At 36.1% G+C, this 27,310-nt stretch overlaps 1 protein-coding gene and 1 long non-coding RNA gene across 3 annotated transcripts; both read right to left on the reverse strand.

Moving 5' to 3' along the window:
* Positions 1-1,970: 1,970 nt before the first annotated feature.
* On the reverse strand, positions 1,971-5,075 carry LOC149943533 (uncharacterized). Its single transcript, XR_016480907.1, has 6 exons — positions 4,966-5,075; positions 3,859-3,939; positions 3,705-3,794; positions 3,591-3,647; positions 2,156-2,192; positions 1,971-2,078 (listed from the first exon to the last, which is right to left on the reverse strand). It is a non-coding gene; the product is annotated as an uncharacterized LOC149943533 (long non-coding RNA).
* A 566-nt stretch (positions 5,076-5,641) lies between these two features.
* LOC149943534 (uncharacterized) lies at positions 5,642-11,532 on the reverse strand. Of its 2 annotated transcripts, none has more exons than XM_090175407.1 (8): positions 11,400-11,532; positions 11,060-11,133; positions 10,916-10,993; positions 10,115-10,213; positions 10,014-10,056; positions 9,885-9,947; positions 9,762-9,818; positions 5,642-6,069 (listed from the first exon to the last, which is right to left on the reverse strand). In XM_090175407.1, exons 1-8 carry the CDS (start codon positions 11,461-11,463, stop codon positions 5,861-5,863), a joined length of 687 nt encoding a protein of 228 aa, XP_090031533.1. In that variant the 5' UTR covers positions 11,464-11,532; the 3' UTR covers positions 5,642-5,860. The 2 variants fall into 2 exon arrangements, with proteins under 2 accessions (XP_090031533.1, XP_090031532.1); XM_090175406.1 differs by having other exon boundaries at positions 5,643-6,069; positions 9,762-9,821.
* Positions 11,533-27,310: the final 15,778 nt, after the last annotated feature.

Raw genomic sequence — 27,310 nt, forward strand, 5'->3', positions numbered from 1 at the left:
GGCGGTAGCGCCATCTATATTTTGTAAAGTTACATGGCTAAAAATAAATAATTATTAGCTAACTCACCGTAACTTGAGTTAAAAAGGATCGTGTTGACAGAATAAAATTATTTTTAAACAACTTCAAAGGTTGGTTTGTTACGAGAAATCATACATTTAAATTTAGCATCAGATTCGCGAAAAAATTCAATTGCAATATAGTTGCCACCATTAGAGACAGATGCCGCCACGGTAGAACGATAAAGTTGAATAAGTCTACTTATTGAACGAAATTGGTCCCGCGCCAGCCAGATTTAGTTTCACCTCTATTTATTCCCAACTCAATGGGCATAACGCCGTTGGCTTATATTGTTTAATATATGGGTGGTAAACTTTCTAATCTCGGACACAGTGGCGCTAAAACGACGCTTCCCCTTAAAGAACCAAGCACGCAATACAGATTCGGGTAAAGAATTAACTTATTAAAACTAAATCACGTACCTTGAAACACAACAACCAATTAAAAATATAAAGTTTGTAACGGAGTTTGCCTTACCATTGCCAATACACCGCTCCGTACGTTACAATTAAATTAGTCATCCCGGGTAAACGCTTATCGTTCACTATCGGAGATAGCGTAGCTGCTGGTCTAGATTTTAAGTAGGCTTACACTAGAAATTAAATTACTTATGTCAGGAATTGCCAGGTTTAATAATATAACACTTAAATCAAAATATAACACTTAAATCAAAATATAACACTTAAATCAACATATAACACTTAAATCAACATATAACACTTAAATCAACATATAACACTTAAATCAACATATAACAACTAAATCAACATGTAACAACTACATCAACATGTAACACTTCAACACCTTATCTCAAAATAATCGTCAACAACTTAAACCCTAACATTACCGCCCTCACTACCTCACCCTTTTTGGTATTTCAGCTAGAGTCAAAAGCAATACTTATATGTTCAGTTCTCAGCATCCCTTGGGTCGAGTTCACAACCGCCGAAAACGCGGCACTCCATGTAATGTCTCACGCGTAACCAACCGCACATATCCGAACACCAAAAATCTCGCGGCTCTTGGCACACTTAAGGAACGGCAGCTTAGGCGTTCGCGTACTTCTCAGGGCGCGAGTCGAGGGTTCCTTAACCCTTTACACTGTCTTATAGCAGACGGGTAACTCATTTTACATACTAAATGTTGCTTCAGGTCGCCTTTTGCTCAAGAGCAATATCTGCGCCAGAACCTGAGATTCAGGTCGTCATCCGGCGCAGAAGTTCAGCAGACACCGTTTTTACTCTCAAAACTTCTTGAAGACACCCTATTCCAAAACCCCCAGATCGTGGTTTTTCCGCGAGGCACTCGCGTCACCAAGGGGCTGAACTGATTTCGCCCAATCGATGAAAGGGGGTCACCCCTTTGCACCGGGCTCACATTATTTCCAATTGGGACTAATTGGGGAGTGAGGGTCATAGGTCGAAAGTAGTTTTTCGACTTTGGAGAAATATTTAACTGGGCTCTACAAAACGAATCACACTGGCAATCCTTATTTTCTTAAAAAGACGGTTAAGATAAAAGACACTGTTAGGACCGGGGGTACATATGGTTTCATTTATTAACAAAGGGGATACTTTTAACTTTAAAATGGGACACTAGCGCTTTCAAGCAACAATAGCGAAAAGGTTTTTACGACAGGAGCGCGGGACTTCGAGGCCTACGGAGTCATCGCGTCCCTTCTAAGAATGTCGACGTTATATGGTTCCAATTACTCCACCCGCGACCAGCGTGAGATTCGCATTTGGAACCCGCTCGAAGAAACTCTACAATAAGTGTTATTCTAAAAATAGCCGATTCTTCAAATTATTTAAGAAGCTAGAGAAAGCCCAGAAAAGCAACTACCATTAATATTTTATTTGTTAAAAGTGGAGATTAAATAAGAATATCTAATAATATACGTTACAAGTTCAAATTTATATTTTATTAATTGATTTTTATTTATTCATAACTACATATACATTATCGTTTCGACTCTTTACCATCAAGTTATTAATATAAATTTAATTATCTTCATCGGAATCTGTAATGGTGAAAGCAACAGATTATTTTAAATATGTTCTAAATGTAGGAGGCCACACGACAATTTTTAATGCTTACCAGAATTACGACCTTCGATACTCAACATTTTCATACACTGAAAGAAAAATAATGTTAATGTACAGAAAATGGAGAGTCTTATCGAAATCGACTCAAATAAATCCAAAAACAATCGGCGTATAACGCTGAATTACAATGTCAGTCGTTTTGAAAAGCGTATTGCTAGAACCACGCTTTTTGGTCCGTTGCTCACACTTTTTGAAAACGCGTAAACCATTAAATATGACAACTGATTTTCATAAGAGGGATTAGCTATTCAGTGTATTTTTCTAGTGAGTTTCTGTACACCCCACTAATGCGATTATTTGTTGTTTAGTAGAGTTTTCAACATGAACTTTGATTCAAACGATTCACGATAAGTCGTCATGATTTCGACCGTTAACCGGTGAATAATAATTAGTCTATAGCTGATTATTATTGTTATTATTATTATAAAAATACTCTTTATTCTTCAGAAATACCTCTACTACCACAAAATATGTCAACATGTAAAAAATTTCTTTATTCAAACCAAGGAACTATGTTTACTACTCGTCTTCGGAAACAATATTTCGTTAAAACGTTAGCTCGTGTGATAAGTAGAGCTCAGGGTTTGGATAAGAACTAACTGTTTTATTTGTTTTTATGAATAACCGAAAATTATCCGAATTAAAAGTAATTTTTTTTTCGTACTTTATCGTTTTATAACCGCGAATAATATCCATAAATAAACAGTTAATCGAAATTTTTATGAGCAATCTAATTTTAGGCTGTTAATTTATCTGTTCCGCCGAGCTCTGGTGATAAGGGCTTTACAGTATATAAAGATAATTTTTTAATTATGCTTTTTCGAGTGGAGGGGAAAGGAAAACTGTCACTGGTGTAAGCTTCAAGGGCAACCAATGGGATACCGGGTCGTTTTGACTTTTTAAGATGAAGGGGCTCACTCTTTGAGCCTAATGGGGAGTGGGAAGCAACTCTAAAATTTATTTTAACATAGTTATCATCCCTAAGTTGAAATAATTGCATTCTTGGCATAAAAAGGTGAAACACCTATAACGCTTTTTGAAGCGGTTAAATGAACGTTTTGAAAACCTCCACGTCAGTGTATAGTTAGTTTTAGTTACACTTCCGAAATGATTTGTTCCCAGCGTAGGTATCATTGCGGTACACTTGTTTTCTATAGGTGTTTGTAATAATAATAATAATAATCAGCTAGGCTAATACCCTTGGCACCACCTAGGCCTAAGTCATCAAGCGACTTTTAAAGCCTTTAATTCAGGTGGCCGGATTACAATGCGTAGGAGGGTGGGGGAAAGCCTTTCAAGCCACACGAGCCAACAGCTTCCTACACTACCTATTACCGTTAACCTCTACAAGTTTTTTGGTGTTCTTTTTTTGCGCAACAGTAGCTGGAAGTTTAGCACTAGCGAAGCTAAAAGTTTTTTAAACTTACTTCTCTAGTTCCTAGTTTGTATTTCTCGGTGGTTCTTTCAAGTTCTTGTTTTAGCTCCTTTTAAAAAGACAGTGAAATTAGCGAGGCAAGCTAATATTCCAAAATAAGTGTTACCTGAATTTCCAACTCTCGTAATTTCTTTTTAAGCATCTTTTTTTTAATTCGTTTAAGTTCTTCATTGTACTTTGCTCTTTCTTCGGGAGTCTTAATAATATATAAAAGGTAGTAAGGTCTAAATTGTTTTCAATGCATGATGACATTCACAAACCATGTTTGATCGGGCGAAAGCTGCCTGGTGCGCCATGAATTCCGATTCGTCCATATTTGAAGTTAGAGGAGACCCAGCCACCTGAATTAAAGGCATTAAAAGTCACTCGATGGCTTAGGCCTAAGGTGGTGCCTTGGGTATTAGCCTAGCTGATTGTTATTATTATTATTATACATTGTTAAAAATAGTATTTTAGTAATACCTAATTTAAAAAAGGAAGTTTTTAACATCGAGTTAAAATCCTAATTAATAATACCTAGTTCAATAATCTGCTTTTAATAATGCCTAGTTAAATAATCTGGTTTTAGTGATGCCTTGTTAAAAGCGGGGTTTAGTAATACCTATTTAAAAATCTTACTTTATTCACACCTATTTAAAAATTGTAATTTTATTCACACCTAGTTAAAAATTGGAATTTATTAACGCCTAGTTAAAAATCGTTTTTTCAAAAATACCTGATTGAAACACATAATTTAAAAAATACCTAGATAAAAATTGGAATTTAGTAATTCCCAGTTGACAATCAGAATTTAATAATAACCATTTAAAAAAGAAATTTAATAATACATAGTTAAAAAAAGAATTTAATAATACATAGTTAAAAAAGAATTTAATAATACATAGTTGAAAAATGGAATTTAATTGTACCTAGCTAAAACCAAAATTTAGTAATACCTAGTTAAAAATCGATATTTAGTAATTCCCAGTTAAAAATCATTATTTAGTAATACCTAGTTAAAAACTATAATTTAATAATACCTAGTTAAAAACTATAATTTAATAATACCTAGTTAAAAACTATAATTTAATAATACCTAGTTAAAAACTATAATTTAATAATACCTAGTTAAAAACTATAATTTAATAATACCTAGTTAAAAACTATAATTTAATAATACCTAGTTAAAAACTATAATTTAATAATACCTAGTTAAAAACTGTAATTTAATAATACCTAGTTAAAAAGTATAATTTAATAATACCTAGTTAAAAAGTATAATTTAATAATACCTAGTTAAAAAGTATAATTTAATAATACCTATTTAAATATCGGAATTAAATAATTCAGCTATAATTGGCAAGTTTTAAAGAAAATATTGGGCTTACCTGTAATTTGTATATTGGAATAAACAAACTAGGAAAAGAATAAGTAATAACTATTGCCACGAAAAGCAATCATTGAGGAAAATATAGCATGTTTACTTCGGTAAGAATATAAACATCTACCTAAGTTTCAGAATGCAGAGATAAGAATTATCAGTTGATAAGGTACCTGTAATCTCAAATAAGGCGACACCGTACGACGATACACATTAACTATCTCAATTAAAATAAATTTAATTTAGCGAAATACTAATTAACTATTTTTAATAATAATAATGATCAGCTAGGCTAATACCCAAGGAACCGTCTTAGACCCAAGGAACCATCTTAGACCCAAGTCATCGAGTGACTTTTAATTCCATTAATTTAGGTGGCTGGGTTACGAGGCGTGAGAGGGTGGTGGCAAGCATTTGATACCACGCGAGCCAACAGATCCCTATTATCGAAAAACCCTTTTGGACCTAACTCGCGATCTCAACGCAGAAGTAGATTTTCCGAGTTTTACAACCAGTGCCACAAGCTGAGATCGATCCCTGCTCTTCTAATGCAAGGCGAAAGCGCTAAACACTCCTAAACCCCCTTTAAAACCACGCCAATTAAAATTAAACTAATACAAATAACTTTTCGTTATCTGATTTATCAAATCATACAATAATCCATTAATAAACCTTTGAGTTCATTTGGTGAAACAAAACATTCCAAAAAAACTTATTCGTTGAATTATCCGCGTTACATAATGAAATAGTAATTTTTATACTATAATTATTATTTTAATAGAATTATATTCGTACTGCTATTTAGAAAAATAATGAATTAATCCGGTTAAATTTAAAATCAAAACTAATTACAACAGCAACTCAAACATTTTAAGCATTCCATGTACATAAATGTTTCCTTTCTAAATTGACGCGGTGAAGACCAGGACTGATCCTTCGACGATACCGCATTGGGAAGCTATCAAAGCATTGTCTAGAATTTTCCCATCCAAAGAAATGATCTGTTTACTTGGCATGATTTTATTATGCTTCATTAGCAGTTCCTTCATCCTCAATATGCTTGTTTGCGGCAAAATACTCAGATCGATGGTTTTTGTTCCACAACCAGCAACTTCGATTAGAATCGTGACAAAAGAATCGTGAGCAAAAGATTGTGACAAAAGAATCGTGACAAAAGAATCGTGACAAAAGAATCGTGAGCAAAAGATTGTGACAAAAGAATCGTGACAAAAGAATCGTGACAAAAGAATCGTGACAAAAGAATAGTGACCAAAGAATCGTGACCAAATAATCGTGACCATAGAATAGTGACAAAAGAATAGTGACCAAAGAATCGTGACCAAATAATCGTGACCATAGAATAGTGACAAAAGAATAGTGACAAAAGAATCGTGAGCAAAAGATTGTGACAAAAGAATCGTGACAAAAGAATCGTGACAAAAGAATCGTGAGCAAAAGATTGTGACAAAAGAATCGTGACAAAAGAATCGTGACAAAAGAATCGTGACAAAAGAATCGTGAGCAAAAGATTGTGACAAAAGAATCGTGACCATAGAATAGTGACAAAAGAATAGTGACAAAAGAATAGTGACCAAAGAATCGTGACCAAATAATCGTGACCATAGAATAGTGACAAAAGAATAGTGACAAAAGAATAGTGACCAAAGAATCGTGACCAAATAATCGTGACCATAGAATAGTGACAAAAGAATAGTGACAGAAGAATAGTGACCAAAGAATCGTGACCAAATAATCGTGACCATAGAATAGTGACAAAAGAATAGTGACAAAAGAATAGTGACAAAAGAATAGTGACCAAAGAATCGTGACCAAATAATCGTGACAAAAGAATAGTGACAAAAGAATAGTGACAAAAGAATAGTGACAAAAGAATAGTGACCAAAGAATCGTGACCAAATAATCGTGACCATAGAATAGTGACAAAAGAATAGTGACAAAAGAATAGTGACCAAAGAATCGTGACCAAATAATCGTGACCATAGAATAGTGACAAAAGAATAGTGACAAAAGAATAGTGACAAAAGAATCGTGAGCAAAAGATTGTGACAAAAGAATCGTGACAAAAGAATCGTGACAAAAGAATCGTGACAAAAGAATCGTGACAAAAGAATCGTGACAAAAGAATCGTGACAAAAGAATCGTGACAAAAGAATCGTGACCAAATAATCGTGACCATAGAATAGTGACAAAAGAATAGTGACAAAAGAATAGTGACCAAAGAATCGTGACCAAATAATCGTGACCATAGAATAGTGACAAAAGAATAGTGACAAAAGAATAGTGACCAAAGAATCGTGACCAAATAATCGTGACCATAGAATAGTGACAAAAGAATAGTGACAAAAGAATCGTGACAAAAGAATCGTGACAAAGAATCGTGACAAAAGAATCGTGACCAAATAATCGTGACCATAGAATAGTGACAAAAGAATAGTGACAAAAGAATCGTGACCAAAGAATCGTGACCAAATAATCGCGACCATAGAATAGTGACAAAAGAATAGTGACAAAAGAATAGTGACCAAAGAATCGTGACCAAATAATCGTGACCATAGAATAGTGACAAAAGAATAGTGACAAAAGAATAGTGACAAAAGAATAGTGACCAAAGAATCGTGACCAAATAATCGTGACCATAGAATAGTGACAAAAGAATAGTGACAAAAGAATAGTGACAAAAGAATAGTGACCAAAGAATCGTGACCAAATAATCGTGACCATAGAATAGTGACAAAAGAATAGTGACAAAAGAATAGTGACCAAAGAATCGTGACCAAATAATCGTGACCATAGAATAGTGACAAAAGAATAGTGACAAAAGAATAGTGACAAAAGAATCGTGAGCAAAAGATTGTGACAAAAGAATCGTGACAAAAGAATCGTGACAAAAGAATCGTGACAAAAGAATCGTGACAAAAGAATCGTGACAAAAGAATCGTGACAAAAGAATCGTGACCAAATAATCGTGACCATAGAATAGTGACAAAAGAATAGTGACAAAAGAATAGTGACAAAAGAATCGTGACCAAATAATCGTGACCATAGAATAGTGACAAAAGAATAGTGACAAAAGAATAGTGACCAAAGAATCGTGACCAAATAATCGTGACCATAGAATAGTGACAAAAGAATAGTGACAAAAGAATAGTGACCAAAGAATCGTGACCAAATAATCGTGACCATAGAATAGTGACAAAAGAATAGTGACAAAAGAATCGTGACAAAAGAATCGTGACAAAGAATCGTGACAAAAGAATCGTGACCAAATAATCGTGACCATAGAATAGTGACAAAAGAATAGTGACAAAAGAATCGTGACCAAAGAATCGTGACCAAATAATCGTGACCATAGAATAGTGACAAAAGAATAGTGACAAAAGAATAGTGACCAAAGAATCGTGACCAAATAATCGTGACCATAGAATAGTGACAAAAGAATAGTGACAAAAGAATAGTGACAAAAGAATAGTGACCAAAGAATCGTGACCAAATAATCGTGACCATAGAATAGTGACAAAAGAATAGTGACAAAAGAATAGTGACAAAAGAATAGTGACCAAAGAATCGTGACCAAATAATCGTGACCATAGAATAGTGACAAAAGAATAGTGACAAAAGAATAGTGACCAAAGAATCGTGACCAAATAATCGTGACCATAGAATAGTGACAAAAGAATAGTGACAAAAGAATCGTGAGCAAAAGATTGTGACAAAAGAATCGTGACAAAAGAATCGTGACAAAAGAATCGTGACAAAAGAATCGTGACAAAAGAATCGTGACAAAAGAATCGTGACAAAAGAATCGTGACAAAAGAATCGTGACAAAAGAATCGTGACCAAATAATCGTGACCATAGAATAGTGACAAAAGAATAGTGACAAAAGAAAAGTGACCAAAGAATCGTGACCAAATAATCGTGACCATAGAATAGTGACAAAAGAATCGTGACAAAAGAATCGTGACAAAAGAATCGTGACAAAAGAATCGTGACAAAAGAATCGTGACAAAAGAATCGTGACAAAAGAATCGTGACAAAAGAATCGTGACAAAGAATCGTGACAAAAGAATCGTGACCAAATAATCGTGACCATAGAATAGTGACAAAAGAATAGTGACAAAAGAATAGTGACCAAAGAATCGTGACCAAATAATCGTGACCATAGAATAGTGACAAAAGAATAGTGACAAAAGAATAGTGACCAAAGAATCGTGACCAAATAATCGTGACCATAGAATAGTGACAAAAGAAAAGTGACAAAAGAATCGTGAGCAAAAGATTGTGACAAAAGAATCGTGACAAAAGAATCGTGACAAAAGAATCGTGACAAAAGAATCGTGACAAAGAATCGTGACAAAAGAATCGTGACCAAATAATCGTGACCATAGAATAGTGACAAAAGAATAGTGACAAAAGAATAGTGACCAAAGAATCGTGACCAAATAATCGTGACCATAGAATAGTGACAAAAGAATAGTGACAAAAGAATAGTGACAAAAGAATAGTGACAAAAGAATAGTGACCAAAGAATCGTGACCAAATAATCGTGACCATAGAATAGTGACAAAAGAATAGTGACAAAAGAATAGTGACCAAAGAATCGTGACCAAATAATCGTGACCATAGAATAGTTACCAAAGAATCGTGACCAAAGAATAGTGACAAAAGAATAGTGACAAAAGAATCGTGACCAAAGAATCGTGACCAAAGAATCGTGACCAAAGAATCGTGACAAAAGGCGTCAACAAATAATTTAAACATAATGTGGAAGTCATATCCTGTACCTTTAATATTGATTAAGCTTTTCTGATCTCCCATACTAGACATAGCCTCTGAAAATGCTGCTGGTTGTGCAACATAATTAAAAATTAATTTTATTTTATTTTAACGAACATTATTCGACTTACAGGAAGGCGGACTTTCTTTAACTACTTCCGCGGCGTATTGCATTGAATAGTCCGAGTTTAAATCTGTAATATTTTATTTAACACGAAAAATTCCTAAAATTTGCTATTTTGAACAAAATCACAACTTACCCGAGCAGCTGTCGGTATTTGTCAATGTCATAAAGTTATCGGTCTGAAACAAAACGAAAATACTATTAAAAGTCTCTTGCAGTTAATGTTTGAATCCTTGCCTGCAGACCAGGCATCAAGAGTTGATTGCTTTGTTGTCTGATCATTTCAAATTCCTTCTCAAATTTTTGGGAACTTAGAGCCAAATATTGTCTAAGTTCCTTTTTAACCCATATAAATATAAAATATAAAATATTTAAAATTGGCTTTTAGGTATATAGCCACAAGTAGCATAATACCAAGTATGGCAACGCCGTAGGTGTTTATCGCCGATTTTGTTCAAAGTCGGGCGTAATGTAGACTTATATGAGATATGAAATTCTCAAAAGGAGACGTTGCACTACCCATTCGATTTGCCATAGCAACCAAAAATGTTTTGACCACTTAAAACCAAAAACATTATTTAAAAAAGCAAGGGATTTAAAAAATTTCGTTGGTACCAACGAAAACTTAAAAAAAAATTAATATCACGAAATGGGAAATTTGGACCATATTTAGGTAAATTTCGTCAAGTTTGGGTAAAATTGGAATATTTTTGGGTAAAATAAGGAAAATTTAATTTTTGTTTTAAGTTGTCAAAAACATTTTCAGTTGCCAGTGCAAATCGAATGAGAAATTTCATATCTCATATACGTCTACATCACGCCCAACTTTGAACAAAATCGGCAATAAACATCTCGGGTAATCCCCTGTATAGTGTATAAATATGGCTAAGGCGAAATATAGTTCGGTTGCAATTCCGACTGGGCGAGTGTGTCAGTGTCGAAAAAATGTTCGGTCAAATTATTAGTATTAAGACCATAGGAAATGTCATACTTATTTATTATGATACTTATGGCATTGCGTTATTTTAAGTTAAGTACCAAAGACTCTAATTCGCGGTTTTTAGCCCTGAGTTTCTTCATTATCGCTCGCTTATATCTGTCCAATTCTTCCGGTGTCTTGAAATGTATAAATAATTACTTTAATGTGATTAGGTTTTGTTAAAGGTATCTCATATTTTCAACTATTTTAGCTTCTTGAATGCATTCTTTTTTGTCTTCCTCAGTTAGTAGCTCGAAATTCTGTATTTTGGATGAAACTGATAAAATGAAATAACGAATTTGTATTATTAACATTATATTGATCAGCGACAAAAACATAAATTAAATGAATAATAAATAAATATTAGAGATTCACATTGTAAACTATAAAACCAACAAAGTTGTCTTGCTCACAAGTATTAAGTGCACAATGTGCATAAGTATTAAATACTTGTACACAAGACAACTTTGTTGGTTTTAATTTTTTAATTTTATAGTATAAATGAAATGAAAGTATTATCGAAATATTTGACAGTTCACTTACTAGAATCGTATGGGTCTTCCCTTTCCTTAAACCTTTTAGTTTGACCATCGTTTGAAAAAGCCATTTTAATTTTCAATTTATTGAATGCGCAACCGATCTTATGGCAGCTATTCAGGAAAAGTCACACCTACATTAATTGCTACCTGCAATTTACCGAAAAGATAAAGCCTTATCTCAAAGGTAAAGAATAACGAATTTTATTCTAGAACTAAAAGTAACCGAATCTTGTCACCTGGCACACTAGAGACATTTAACGGAGAATATATAATTATATCATAAATAAAAATAATATATACAGGGTGTTTCAAAAGGTTATGCAAAAATGTTAAGGAGTTGTAGGGGGTGAGTTGAGAAGTATGCCTGTTTTTTCCCATTTTCCTACGATGAGTTAAAAGAGCGCCAGAAAGCTTCAAAGTGTGGACTACTAGTCCCTGGAAGTAGGCTGCAACAAGCTCAAAACCAAGCAGCAGGGAAATGCGATTTCAGGGGTACGATGAATTTGCGAATGCGTGGGAATTGAGATAAATAACAAAAAACAAATGGGAATATCCGCCAGTTCTTCTGAAGTGAACTCTATGTTGCCGTTTGAAAGTGATGAGAAATCGAGGTCCATCACGACATTAAATACTGTTTAAGTTTACGTTTTTACGCTGGTTACCTCGATTTGTTTACAAAGTCCTTTTTTACATATCACACGAACCCAAACCTTAATGTTCGCATTTCCCTGCTGCTTGGTTTTGCGCTTGTTGCAGCCTACTTCTAGGGGCTAGTAGGCCACACTTTCAAGCTCTCTGGCGCTCTTTTAACTCGTCGTAGGAAAATGGGAAAAAAACAGGCATACTTCTCAACTCACCCCCTGCACCTCCTTCAAATTTTTGCATAACCTTTTGAAACACCCTGTATATTAAGTCAAGGTACGTTTCATCTTGCCTGCTTACTACAAAAAAGATTATTAGCAAAAAATAATTGTCGGTTCGAATTAACCTAATTCGAAATACGATATTTAAATAACAAAATAATTAATTGATGGTTTGGGTTCGTGTGATAGGTAAAAAAGGACTTTATAAACAAATCGAGGTAACCAGCGTAAAAAAAATAAACTTAAACAGTATTGAAAGTCGTGATGGACCACGATTTCTCATCACTTTCAAACTGCAACAATGGCGTTCACTTCGGAAGAACTGGCGGATATTCATTTCGTGTATGGACTAGCGGATGGCACACTGTTAAAAATAAAGCGAGGGGCTAACCACTCTTGGAAAGTCTGTACACCAGACTACGCTTAGATTACCACTGCCAAAGGCAGGGACTTCAAAGATTACGCGTAGTCCCATTAGTACAGTCAAAGGTACGGCTCTGTACACCGAATACGCGGAGTGATCAGCCCCTCGAAATAAAGGTTTTAAATTAGACCTCTAAAGTGGTTAAAACTTTTTCCAATATTTAAGACCATTCAGGGTTTTATCATAAAACATATTTAAACCTTCTGCTCCCCAAATTCAGTCCTTTCGTGGAGTGTTTAAGTACTTATTTTATCCATTTTAATTCATAAACAGTAAGAAGTTAATCCTTTTTAACTTTATTTTCAGTCCTTTATAGGCCTTGTTTAATTTTATTTTCATTATTCAATTAGGCTAGTTTTCCCTGTAGTCGTTGAACGAAGGGAGTTGATCACGTAAAGTATCATTTAATACTTTCAGTTTTTGATATACACATATGCAAAAATTCTTTAGTGCCGATATTTGGGTTATCATAGTTTGACGCCTTAATCAATATCGCCTATATTTAAAATCTGTTATCAAATTTTAAAAGATTTAACCTTAGTTAAATATTCCAGGTGATTGGAATTTCTTCGCATTAAGTTATTTTAAAGAAAATATTAAAAAAGAAATAACGTAGTATTCAAATACTAGTCTCGAAATTGTTCCATATAATTTTTTTCTTCGTTTATGGGAATTAAATGGGTATTCAAAATAGAACATATTTTTTTTATACCTTAACTACCAGGACTGGAAAAGGTTTATTCTTAGGGCTGTTCCCTTTCAATACCCCAAAAGGTATTGTATTCAACATGAAAGAGTAAAATAGGTCTAAAATAATTGATTAGACCCTCTTTAGTAACCAAATGGTTTGAAATAAATTAAAAGTCCAATTTTGGTCGTTTTATAAACCTTTATTTTTAACAGTGCAATGCTTTGGCTGATCAACGTCTCTAGCAGAAAAGGTACCCGAATCGGCGCATCCCTGCTTGTTGCAGCCTACTTCCAGGTGCTAGTAGGCCACACTTTGAAGCTCTCTGGCACTCTTTTAACTCATCGTAGGAAAATGGGAAAAAACAGGCATACTTCTCAACTCACCCCCTACAACTCCTTCAAATTTTCGCACAACCTTTTGAAACACCCTATATGGAATAGAATAGAATAGAATAACTTTTTATTGTGACTCAAAACATTACATGTGCGCCAGAAAGTTGAGCCACAGTAATCCGTCAATTTAAATGTAATACAGAAGTCAATTCAATTAATATCAAAGATAATATTTAATAGCGTCAATGTACATTATATTAAGTATATGTTAAAAGAACTATAAAAGTAATATAAATAGTATAATATGGGACAAAAAGAAAAAATTAAATTTAAAAGCAAAATCATGTAAGATAGAAATATATGAAAGGGGAATTTATGTAATTCCAATTAAAACCCTAAGTTTTACATTAATTATGGTTTAAAAAGTGCTTTTAAAATGTCCGTTTCTACCAATCTGACTAGTTGGACCTAGGCTCAGTATCATTTGAAGTCCGTTTGAATTTTTGAAATATCATTTTCAATTCAGTCAAAGTCTTGATTGATAAGTATCACAGTCAAGACTGGCATTCTCATTCACTTCTGTTAACAAACGTAAACCAAAATTGCCTAGATGTTTGAGCCTTTATGGTTTTAAAATTCCTTCCTTCTTATCAAGGGCTAACCTATAGCAATAACCTTTTGGGTTAATTCTTCACTCGCTAAATTTATTTTAGATAAACTAAAACTAATTTCACGCGCAACTTTCACGGTTTTCTTATCCATAATTGCTCGTATCAAACGTACTCAAAATATTTATGCACGCGAAATTTTAGGCAGATGACGGTGTCCGGTGACGCCACTGTGGGCGGGGTTTAAAAGCTCAGTCTTTTTTGGAACATGATGGCGCCAGTATCATAGTTGAATATGAATAAATTCATGACAATATGTAAATACGTTTTTATTAAAAGGTGTATAAACTTATGGGGATCAACTAATGTCATATTTATGCCCCCAGGTGGTGATTGGCGCTAGTTACGTTGAAAACTTTTTGTGGCGCGTGTTAGCAGACGATTTTCCGACTTAGTTTCTACTCCCTTTAATCGATTTTAGATAATATAACTAAGCTAGTCAAATTTTAAAAATAACCACACGTGGCCTGCAATGCATAGAATGACAAAAGGGCAAAAAAGCTAAATCCTAAACATATTTAACAAATTCAAAAAATATTACGAGTTACCCGTACCAATAGGCTTCGAGCTTAGGAAATATAACGCCATCTGTCTTAATATCCGTCAACTAAATAGCAGACAATTTTTGAATTTAAATGTTCTTCGGTTGAAATTTGCAGCTTCTGTGCTTTGCGAATATATTCAATTTAAAACTCGGTCGGTAGGCGGCGATACTTGTGACAAATTTTAAACTATGCACGAAGCCTATAAGTCTTCAAACACACAAAAAAGACACGAAACCCGGACCAAATAGATCTTTGAGTCAAAATCGAATTAAAAATTAAATAAAATAGCCAGAATTTCCAACGATAGACCGGTTTCGCCCTATTTTGGACTCATCAGTAGCGTGCGGGAAATCTGGCTCGCGACTATTACCGAGGGGTAAGACAGTCTCAGATAATCTGTACACCGAGTTCGTGCATCAGTGCCGGATTAAGAACTAGGCACACTAGGCACGTGCCTAGGGGCCCCGAGGGTCAGGGGGGGCCGAAAGATCCCACGTCAATTCGCTAGTTCAAAGAAACAATTATTTGAAAAAAAAACATTAAGCTTATTTAAATTTAATAACAGTTTTACGCCATGCTTTTTCAAAATGAAAACAATCAATAACTTTGAAACTATATTGATTATATTTTTAATATTTATAGAATAAACGAAATATGAATTACTCTTTCGAAAAACACTGAAAAACGAATTCGAGTAAGTCGAAATAAGGTACCGCGTAGACTCTATTTAGTTTTACGGTGATCTATAAAACCGTACCAAAACGACTAACTTGTAACCTTGCATAACCCATCTCTTGTCCACTCTGTGACTCCGTGTCAGGCCGCTCAGCAGAGAGGGGGTTGCCCCACGCCTGTTCATTTTGTTTGGTCCCAACATAGTATTTCATATAAGATTTGAATTGCCAACATTTTCCCAGCATTAAACAAATTTGAATAGTCGAACGATAATTTGGATAATCATGGTCCAGTTATTTCTTCCTTTAAGTGGGTGTTATGGCATTTTTTTTTGGTTTTAGTTACGTTGTGAATTGTCACTTATGGAAATCAGGAACGTATGCATTTAAGTGCTTCGTCTTCGAGGGATAGGGCGAAAAGTGAGGTTTTTGCCTAGTCAAATAGAAAAAGGTTGGTTTTTGGTTTCAAACAGAGTTCAAATAGAGAGGAGCATCCAGTGGCATAGCCAGATGGGTGGACCAAGGGGCAAGTCCACCCCCCAAAACTTATGGTTTTTTATTTTTGTTGCCCATTGTATGCTCCCTCCGAAATAAAATCCAGGCTACGCTTCTGAGAGCATGGACGCCAGCAGCAATTATTTCAAGGGGGGAGTCATATAGCGAACTCGGTCGATGGTAAATACAACATTTACACATAAAACAATCCGATAAATGAACGAGCTATAGCTAAATCTTAATAGGAATCGAGGGGGTAACCACTTCGTGTAGTAGGTGTACACTTCTATTTGTATTAAGAATAAATACTACAAATTACTTGGTAATACAGAGTAGTATTTTAATATGGTGAATTATTGTGTAATACGGTGAATTACCGTGTAATATTGTGTAATATCGCGTAATATCAAATAAAATTGTGCGTAGTAAGTGTAGTACGTTGTCTATTAAGATGTAATATTACATAATACAGTGCATTATTGCATAATATTTTAAACTCATGTATTACCAAATGATTTTGTGTAATACCTAAATAATATTGGAAATATAGTGGCAAATAGTTTTCAAATTCGATTTAGGAAAGACAGAGGGAACGAGTGGAACTCTGAGGCAAGGGCGAAGGTGAAATTCCAGGCGAAAGTGAAGAGGGAACGGTGTGGGGCGGACGACGGCGTTTACTCGCACAGCCCGAGAGGGGAAATCACCGATGGTCGAGCCGATGGTATGACGTTGTTTATGCCTCGGTTTAAGCGTGCAACCAGTTCCGACAACAACCCATCATCCCCCATTTTATTGTTGTTGTTTTTTTCAAAGAAACTGAGAGCGTAAGTCGAGCGAAGGTATCGTAGTATCGTCCGATCACAGTAATGTAAGCTGTAAACTCAGTAAGTTATAATTAATGTTATTTCCTTGGGTCAATTCCGGTCCATTCGCTCGGGTTAATCCGAGGCTCGGGGTCACTCTCGGGGTCCTTTTCAGGCGTCATTCGGTGGGTATTAGTTATCGCTACAGGCCCGTACACAGCCGCCAAAACTCGGGGGCGCTCAAATTCTTTTTGGGGGTGCCAATACCTTGAGTCATTTTTATCTCCCCACCTATGAAATTAGTAAATATACTAATCCGGTTGTAGCCCTAAAATATCCGTCAAAACATTTTTGATAAGCTGGTTCAATATTTCTACAATTGAAAAGTTTTTCTGGTGCAGTGAGACGCGCGAAAGCAATTTTCAAAAACTTTAGTAAAATGGTTTCAAATATTTACTGATACTAGCTCTCTAGTAAAAGTAATTTTCCTTTTTGATTAATATACAAATATTTCGGTAATTGAGCAATTGATTTTTTTTGGGTCAGTCGGATTGGGGATGCTCAAGTACTCATTTGGGGGCGCTGAGCATCCCCTGGCGCCCCCACGTGTACGGGCCTGTATCGCTATCTATCAATGCCAGTGCTGAGCCGCGGATTTTAATCAAAGGGGTATTTCTCTCCCCGATTGGGAATATCGGCGTACAGGTTGGACTTGCTATCATTGCTATTTTGATAAAATGTTATTTTAAATAACGATAGTGGTAAAATTAGGTCTTAAAAGGAAGAGGCTACTATTTTGGCTGTGATAACATTATTTACTTCTGGTATTACCAATAATTTAATTATTTATATTTAGGAAGAATGATTATGTCGCTATAATCGGAGGGCACGTTGAACGCCATACCTCCCGTCGCGTGGGGGGGGGGGGGGAACAAACGTCACCAGCGTTTGATTCCATCGCGTCGAGTGACGTAAATATTACCCACCAATGAAATACCATGACTTTTTGATTTATTTTAAGCGGCGGAGCGTACGGGGGGGGGGGGGGGAACGGGTGGATTGAGAGAAACGCTTAAAAACGTCTCGATATAGACATTATTTATAGGTATAAATAAATACATTCTTGTAGTATAGTGTAATACTGTGTAGTAGCTGTAATACTGTGTAGTAGTTGTAATACTGTGTAGTAGCTGTAATACTGTGTAGTAGTTGTAATACTGTGTAGTAGCTGTAATACTGTGTAGTAGTTGTAATACTGTGTAGTAGCTGTAATACTGTGTAGTAGTTGTAATACTGTGTAGTAGTTGTAATACTGTGTAGTAGTTGTAATACTGTGTAGTAACTGTAATACTGCGTAGTACCGTGTAATACAAAGTGTAATATATGGCAGTACGGGGAAATAATTGGTAATACAATCAATATTCAGTAATACGTGTAGTACAAGTAATATTTCTGTAGTCCGGTGTACACTAAAAAATCTAGTGGTTACCCCCTCGGTATGAATAGGGATAAAAGTTTCCCGTAATTGATGTAACACACATTTCAAGTAACTGGATCACTCTTCTCCGTCACTGCACTCCCCAAAAAGTTCGACAGAAAAAAACCGGGCAAGGCCCGATTCGGGGGGGGGGGGGGGGGGTTAAGAGGTATGGCTAATGAAAGGGGCGGTGGAGCAATTTCTCCGTCTGCCCACTTCAGCGAGCGCCCATGGGAAAAAACTATTTCCCATTTTTAAAATGGTCATTGTGTCAACTCTAGAAAAAGTTGGTTTGGGTAGCTACCCTCTTACTCCATCCTTAAGTCCTCTTTTTGTATTAAATGGGCCCCGATAACCTAGTGCCTAGAGGCCCCCAAGGGTGTTAATCCGGCACTGTCGTGCATTTAGCACTGTTAAAGGTACATATTTTCAAGAGTTCGCGAGTTCCATTTAGCACTGTCAAAGGTACGGCAGTGTACACCGAGTTCGCAGAGTGTCTTACCCCTCGACTATTACACAGAAAAGCGAAACTAAGCCTAAATATTAAAAATTTCCAAAACTCATTCCGTAGGGTGGTGGAGAATAAAATACAGGGTGTTTCAAAAGGTCATGCAAAAAATTTAAGTAGGTGCGGGGGGTGAGTTGAGAAGTGTGCCGGTTTTCCCCCCATTTTCCTACGATGAGTTAAAAGAGCGCCAGAGAGCTTCAAAGTGTAACCTTCAAGTAGGCTGCAACACTCTTAGAAAAAAGGGTGTTTTGAGTTTTTAGTCATCGAAGAGGTTGTTTATATAACCTTCGGGTTTTATTTTGGCTACAAAGGGCTTTATCTGGACCAGGTAGGGTTTTTTAATAACACGTAGGGTTCTCATTTGACCACGTACGGTGTTTGTTGACCGCGGAATGGGGTGTTTGTTGACCAATTATGGGTTTATTCTAGATCTTCAAATATTTAATATTTGAACCTTTTGGTATCACAACAACTTAATGCTTTTTATTGTTGAAGTTTAAAATAGATCTTAATCAAGTTTCCATTTGACCCTTAAAGGGGAATTGTCACGACCCTAAAATTGGTTAAAAACCATTTAAATGGATAGTGGGCTTCCGAAAATGGTTATACAAAAATTTCATGTTAATATTTCCAGTATTTGATTTATTATTAACAAGCAAATTTCGAGTTATATCCCCCCGACTCGAGAATCTCAGAACCGCTTGGTTGAACCTACCCGCAGCGCCATCTCGTGAACGAAATATTATTTTCCCGGTTTTGTCGTTTTTCGGTCGGAACTGTCGTCTGCTACGACATTCTCCTTGGCAATTTAACCGAGTTATATTCGTAGATTGTAGTTTATCGTGTTTTTAAAATGCCTTACACGCCGCACTTTCTCACATTTTTTGCCGCTTCATTGGGTGGTAGATAAAACCTAGGAAAGATATGAGACCAGCCTTTGAGGCTACTAGATGGAACCTTGAAGGGTTTTAACGAAAGCCCCACGCGGAGGTTGTTAAATTTGTGGATGGATTGAAATAGAACCTATGACGGGGCTGGGTAAAACCTTAAAGGTGCTACGGTGGATTAACTAAGCACCTAGGTTGGAGTTACATAGAACTTTCTATAGTTCCAATATAACCTAAAAGGGTTGTTGATAAAACCGAAAGAAGATGTATGAAAAACTCCTGACGGTACAAGATAAAAACCTTAAATGGAAGATAATCAAACCCCTGGCCGTGCCAAATGAAACCTCAAAACAAAGGCTATACATAACACCTTTACGGGTTGAAAATAAGGGACATCGGTAAAAAACCCTTTTTCCGGTTACATGACACCAATTTTTCTAAGAGTGAACAAGCGCAAAATCAAGCAGCAGGTAAATGTGAACATTAAGTTTTGGATTCGTGTGATGGGTAAAAAAGGACTTTGTAAACAAATCGAGGTAACCAGCGTAAGAAAGTAAACTTAAACAGTATTTAAAGTCCCCGCTGCTTGGTTTGGCGCTTGTTGCAGCCTACTTCCAAGGGCTAGTAGGCCACACATTGAAGCTCTCTGGCGCTCTTTTAACTCATCGTAGGAAAATGGGGAAAAAACAGGCATACTTCTCAACTCACCCCCTACAACTCCTTAAAATTTTGCATAACCTTTTCAAGCACCCTGTATACGAAAAATTAAGTTAATAAGAACCACTTATGGACTGCAATGCAAAGAATGGTAAAACACGCGAAAGGTGGCCAATTCCATAATGAAAAAGGTCAACTACGGTCTGGAACCCGTACAAACGCAGACAGTCGCCAAATTCGCTTTAAGACTAAAACGGGCCACGAACAAGCAAAAATAGTGAGTCAAGGCGCTCGGATTTTTCCACATTTAGCGAAAATCAGTGACAAGCCCCGCCCCCTTTATCAGGTGCCTCCACCCAAGTCGTCTGACTCCGAATGACACCTGACCTCTCGGGTCGTTCTCTCTAATAACTCGGCCATAAATTTTTGAGTCGGGCTGGAAATTCGGGAGTTCGACGCCCCTTAGGCGAAGCTTTCGTGCATTACCCTAATGAGAATCGGCGCGCACAGCGCCTTTTACGAGCGGCGGCGACACGCGGCGGCATAGTCTCGCCCCCTGGTTGCCTTCGTCGATATAAAAGAGAAAGATTTATTCGCGGGGTCCCGAACGAAATAGCAAAGTTTAGGCGTCGTCTGGCTCAACTAGGGTGTCAAAACTCTTCTTTCTATTCTATTTTTCGGCGTAGGCGCTCGCGTATGGAAATTTCTGATTTAAATATAAAAGATTTGAGTGGAAGCGTGCCTTAACTTATAACGAGAGTTAATTATAATTCACGAGATGCCGGGTTATTAACTCTGCCGCCAGGGCTATTTTTCCAAAGAACCCTTTTGTTTTGTATTATTAGGAGAACGTTGGTAATTGTACTTTTTAAAGAGGTTGTTAAAATTACGTTTTATTTTTGGCTTGTCTTAATGTCCGAGCGTGAAAGGGTAAAGGCTACTCGACACTATAATAGTCGCCAGATTGAAATTTGTTTCACGTGACCTAAGTTCTGATTTACTACATTGTTATTGGTTTTCATTTAAAATGGTCTTTAGAATGGCATTTATGTAAAGGCTTTATATGTTTAGGATTTATTCGATGTACGTTTAGGATTTATACGATATACGTTTAGGATTTATACGATATACGTTTAGGATTTATACGATATACGTTTATGATTTATACGATATACGTTTAAGATTTATACGATATAAGATTAAGATTTATACGATATACGTTTAAGATTTATATGATATAAGTTTAGGATTTATACGATATACGTTTAGGATTTATACGATATACGTTTAGGATTTATACGATATACGTTTATGATTTATACGATATACGTTTATGATTTATACGATATACGTTTAAGATTGATACGATATAAGATTAAGATTTATACGATATACGTTTAAGATTTATATGATATAAGTTTAGGATTTATACGATATACGTTTAGGATTTATACGATATACGTTTAGGATTTATACGATATACGTTTAGGATTTATACGATATACGTTTAGGATTTATACGATATACGTTTAGGATTTATACGATATACGTTTAGGATTTATACGATATACGTTTAGGATTTATACGATATACGTTTAGGATTTATGCGATATACGTTTAGGATTTATAAGATATACGTTTAGGATTTATACGATATACGTTTAGGATTTATACGATATTCGTTTATGATTTATACGATAGACGTTTAAAGGCCTAGGATTTCTTCTGCCAGTTTTCCTTTAAAGTTTTCTTCCCGCCGCGCAAATATCCTGGTGGTAGGCCAACGTGTTCTGCGGTTGGCCTACCACCAGGATATTTGCGCGGCGGGAAGAAAACTTAAAGGAAAACTGGCAGAAGAAATCCTAGGCCTTTAAGATTTATACGATATAAGTTTAAGATTTATACGATATACGTTTAAGATTTATACGATATACTTTTCGGATTTTACGATATACGTTTAGGATTTATACGATGTAACGTTAGGCTACACCAGAAATACTTTAGGCTATACGATGTAACGTTAGGCTACACCAGATATACTTTAGGCTAAACGATGTAACGTTAGGCTACACCAGATATACTTTAGGCTAAACGATGTAACGTTAGGCTACACCAGATATACTTTAGGCTATACGATGTAACGTTAGGCTACACCAGATATACTTTAGGCTTAACGATGTAACGTTAGGCTACACCAGATATACTTTAGGCTAAACGATGTAACGTTAGGCTACACCAGATATACTTTAGGCTATACGATGTAACGTTAGGCTACACCAGATATACTTTAGGCTAAACGATGTAACGTTAGGCTACACCAGATATACTTTAGGCTATACGATGTAACGTTAGGCTACACCAGATATACTTTAGGCTATACGATGTAACGTTAGGCTACACCAGATATACTTTAGGCTATACGATGTAACGTTAGGCTACACCAGATATACTTTAGGCTATACGATGTAACGTTAGGCTACACCAGATATACTTTTGGCTATACGATGTAACGTTAGGCTACACCAGATATACTTTTGGCTATACGATGTAACGTTAGGCTACACCAGATATACTTTTGGCTATACGATGTAACGTTAGGCTACACCAGATATACTTTAGAAAATACGATTTGATTTGATTTCAGTGAATCAACCAGCGACACTTTCTCTTTTTAAACTAGAAGTTGTTAAATCATAATAATCGAATATGGAGTACTCTTATAAATATATTCTTATTGAATTATTAACAGAAGCAATTAAATAAAAAAGCAATCGTCCAATTATGGCGAAACCTTCTTAATCCATATCTTGCGGATATTGGGCTAAAGAGCAACACATATTCTAATCTCAAAACAATGGTTCATAATTGATGAGCTCGTAGTTATCACATTATAAATAATTGTTGCTAAACACAACATGACCCTCCTCTCCGTTTAAGCTGTAATATAACACGCCACGACGCTATAGCGGCTCTACAAATACTCGTACGGAGGCCAAACAGACTATTATAACACTACAAATACAACAATTCGCGGCAACAATTCAATTACTTAACACGTGCCTTCTACTCTTTCCTCCAGGTAATATCTCTGGGAGTTTAGTATTCCCCGCTGCGGGAAGATGGCGCCAGTGACCAAGGTCGGGATTCGCTTATAATCGACTCGAAGCCTTCGAACGTGGCCGACGACTCTATCTGGCTTTTATTTGCTAGACAAAAATCGTCCGACGCCCAAAACCGAAAATATGATTTAACATTTATGATTTGCGGATTCCGCCATTTTGTTCGCGTAGAGGATGACTGATCGGTTGCCGTGGCAACTGGAACCCATTTGGGAATTCCCGCCCTTTTTCGCGCGTCCCGATGATATAACGAGCCGTGAATTGTATACCTCGTACGCGCCATATGGATAACGGACAAATGAAATATTAAGATTTGAAGAAGCTAGCCTATACTAAACCATTTAGAGATTGCTTTCCGTTTATTCGTGCTCAATATGTTGGACGTCAATGGGAAATATCTTGGTCAATGGGATTAATACGAATATGTTAATAATATAATATTACTAAAACATCCGTGTTTAACTTGTAATCGAGCTTGTAATTGAGAAACGTTTGAAAGCAAATACAGCATTAAAATTGGCCACATTATAGCCTAGAACACACATACGTAAAAATCTAACGGAAATCCAAACTGAAACGTAAACGCAAAATTTAATTATGTTTCGTTTCTGTTTACGTTTCCAGTTTTGACACTCACTTGAAAACGTATTTTGTTTTTTTTTCGGCCAAATGCTATACTTCAAACCAAAATAAATTATTTGATAATGGCGTCCAAAAAACATTTAGCAGTTTTTAAGCAAAGGCTTAAATTCTACGCGTAGAAAGGTGCTTACCTCCTATGATAAAAGTGGATCCAACGGCTTGCCAAATGTTTTTTTTTAAATATTGTATCCTTATCATTAGGATTTTTTTTGTGAAAAAGGCAAGGGTAGTTCTTAACTTTTTCTATAAAGTGTTCGAATTCTTTTCTATTCAGAGTTTTCTTTGATTCGGCCATATTTTATCACGGAGAGCGACGGTGTACAATATTTTGCGGCGCAAAAAGTAGAACATCGTTCAACTCTCTTGTCCGTCGCGATTCCGTCCCAATTTTGCGATTTTTTTTGCGTTTACGTTTCAGTTTCGTTTTCCGTTCGATTTTTACGTATGTTTGTTCTAGGCTTTATTCCTACGACAAAATTTATATAATTAATTAAATTATAACGACCTTTTTAATAAGAATACATTCTTTCGTATCGTAAGAATTAAAATTGGTATAAAAATAAATTTTCCTTTAAAGTATAAATGACTATTTTCAAATATTGGTGACTGACATTCTTGCGTCACCCTAAGACAGAAAATTAATATGAGCGCGGCAAAAAGCAACATTGAAAACGGTACACTCGTAGTCTGTAAGTCAATGCTTTGAACGTGAACAACGTCAACGGAGCTTTGCATTAGAGGAGAAGGCGGAAACGCACCTAAATACTAAGTACACTAAGGGTACGAAGAGCCGCGGGGAAAGCTAAGGGTTCGGAGACAAACTATATAAAAGATCATACCCGTAAAGAGATCAGTGTAACTCGGGAATTTGGCGTGGAGGGCTCCGCGGAACCCTCAACCAAGGCTTACGTACAAGTCAGCGGTTAGCGGTAAATCTTCGGCCAAATATGCCTGGAATGTGGAATATCGTCGCGAGTGCCCACCCCGAAAGGCGAGGACTGAAAGCCGGTGCCATTTTGCGGGGAGCAATTCAATTCACACTAAAGCTTCTCAATGTCACCGATAGAGGGAGTTAGGAAAAGCTCATTAATCTAGCCTCTTAATGGTCTTGGCTAGCGACGCTTGACCGTTTTTAATATTGTCGGCATTTAAAAGGGGGCGCTCGGGTGTAAAGGCTCTCTTTCGGCACCGGGTTTCGGCACCCCGTTTCCCAAGACTGCAAAATCTCGCGGCAATTTACATGAGGGAACATTAAGCTATAATGGTCGAAACGGTGGTACTAAAAATACCGGCTGATATTGGGGTATTAGGATCGGAAACACTGCGCCGCGATCCTTTAAAAGGCGGAAGGAGAATTATTTCCACTTTATTCCCGCTGACTTTCCCCTATTTTTTTATTGGCAAAATTTATACGACTTTTCCAATAACGTTTAGAGAGGCTGGTACGACTTGGTTTTATGTGGCCAAATAAGCGAATGCGAACCAACCGTCCTCCTAATCCGAGTCCTAATCGTACTTCAAACTTTAATGGTAGATTTCGCAATAACGGGGATTTATTGTTGTCACTCGGCTCGGGTAATAGACTTCAAAACTTTAAGTTGGTTAAGTGTAAAACCCGATAGCACGATTAATTAATTAATTAACGGTGGTGTTTTTAGTGTAATATAAGCAAATGAATTACAACTCCCAAAATAAATTTTTCAAAACGTTATAAAATATTTTTTTGCTAAGGCAATAGTGTAAACTGTGAATCGTGGGGTTGATAGCTCTGTAATCGCTCCGTAATTGCTGTAATCGATTCGTAATTGCTGTAATCGCTCCGTTATTGCTGTAATAGCTCCGTAATTGCTGTAATCGATTCGTAATTGCTGTAATCGCTCCGTAATTGCTGTAATCGATTCGTAATTGCTGTAATCGATTCGTAATTGCTGTAATCGCTCCGTAATTGCTGTAATCGCTCCGTAATGGCTGTAATCGCTCCGTAATTGCTGTAAAGCCTGTAATCGCTCCGTTATTGCTGTAATAGCTCCGTAATTGCTGTAACCGATTCGTAATTGCTGTAATCACTCCGTAATTGCTGTAATCGCTCCGTAATTGCTGTAATCGATTCGTAATTGCTGTAATCGATTCGTAATTGCTGTAATCGCTCCGTAATTGCTGTAATCGATTCGTAATTGCTGTAATCGATTTGTAATTGCTTTAATCGATTCGTAATTGCTGTAATCGATACGTAATCACTTTGTAATCATTTTGTAATCGATGTACTCGCTCATTGATTACGTCATTCTGGTTAAACCGTTTACAGAAACCACATTGATATCACTCCGTAATCGGTGAAATCGATAAGTAATCGTTGTAATCGATTCATAACCGTAATAGTCGATAACGGATTACGTCATTCTGTTTAAACCTATTACAGCAATCGCTTTGTAATCACTCCGTAATCGCTGTAATCGAACAAGTATCGCTGTAGTCCAGCTGTAATCGTTATAATTCGATTCGTAATCAATTTTGTCGATCTCTGACTATGTAATTGGTGAAGAGAAAAATGTGTAGTGGTTTGACTGCAAAACACCTGGTGTTATAATAGAATGTCCATTACATTGTTTTTCCTAAGCCAAACAACCATATTTAATTCTTTAAAACATTATGAACTTACCCATATTTCAAAATTAAAAACAAGTCTCATTAAAGTGTTAAAGTAATTTTTGCAATAGCTAATCAAATGATCTGTGTAATAGTTAAGAGTAGTAGAATGCAAAAATGAAATTTGCGGTTTGCCGGTTTAATAGCTTTAGGTCTACACGTCTCATTAAAGTATTAAAGATATTTTGGCAAAAGTTAATCAAAGGGGATTTTTCGTCAAAACAATATACGTAATATTTAGAATATATAGTAGAATGCGTAAATTTATTCCGCGGTTTGCCAGTTTAATAACGGTAGGTCAAATCTAGAGTTGTTTGTCATTTGTCCTAGTAGTCTATAATTAGGGAAAAGTCGGTAAAAGCGTGGAACTAATTTAGAACAATTTGAATCCGGACTAAAGTAAACAGAGTCGGACGGTGTGCAGTTCGTGGAAAGGCCACCTCCAAGTAGGAAAGCAGAGCTTGAAAATCAGCACCCGGGCACC

This window comes from Leiobunum rupestre, chromosome 5 (genome assembly GCF_980474605.1).
Source record: "Leiobunum rupestre chromosome 5, qqLeiRupe1.1.hap1, whole genome shotgun sequence".
Lineage (NCBI taxonomy): Eukaryota > Metazoa > Arthropoda > Arachnida > Opiliones > Sclerosomatidae > Leiobunum > Leiobunum rupestre.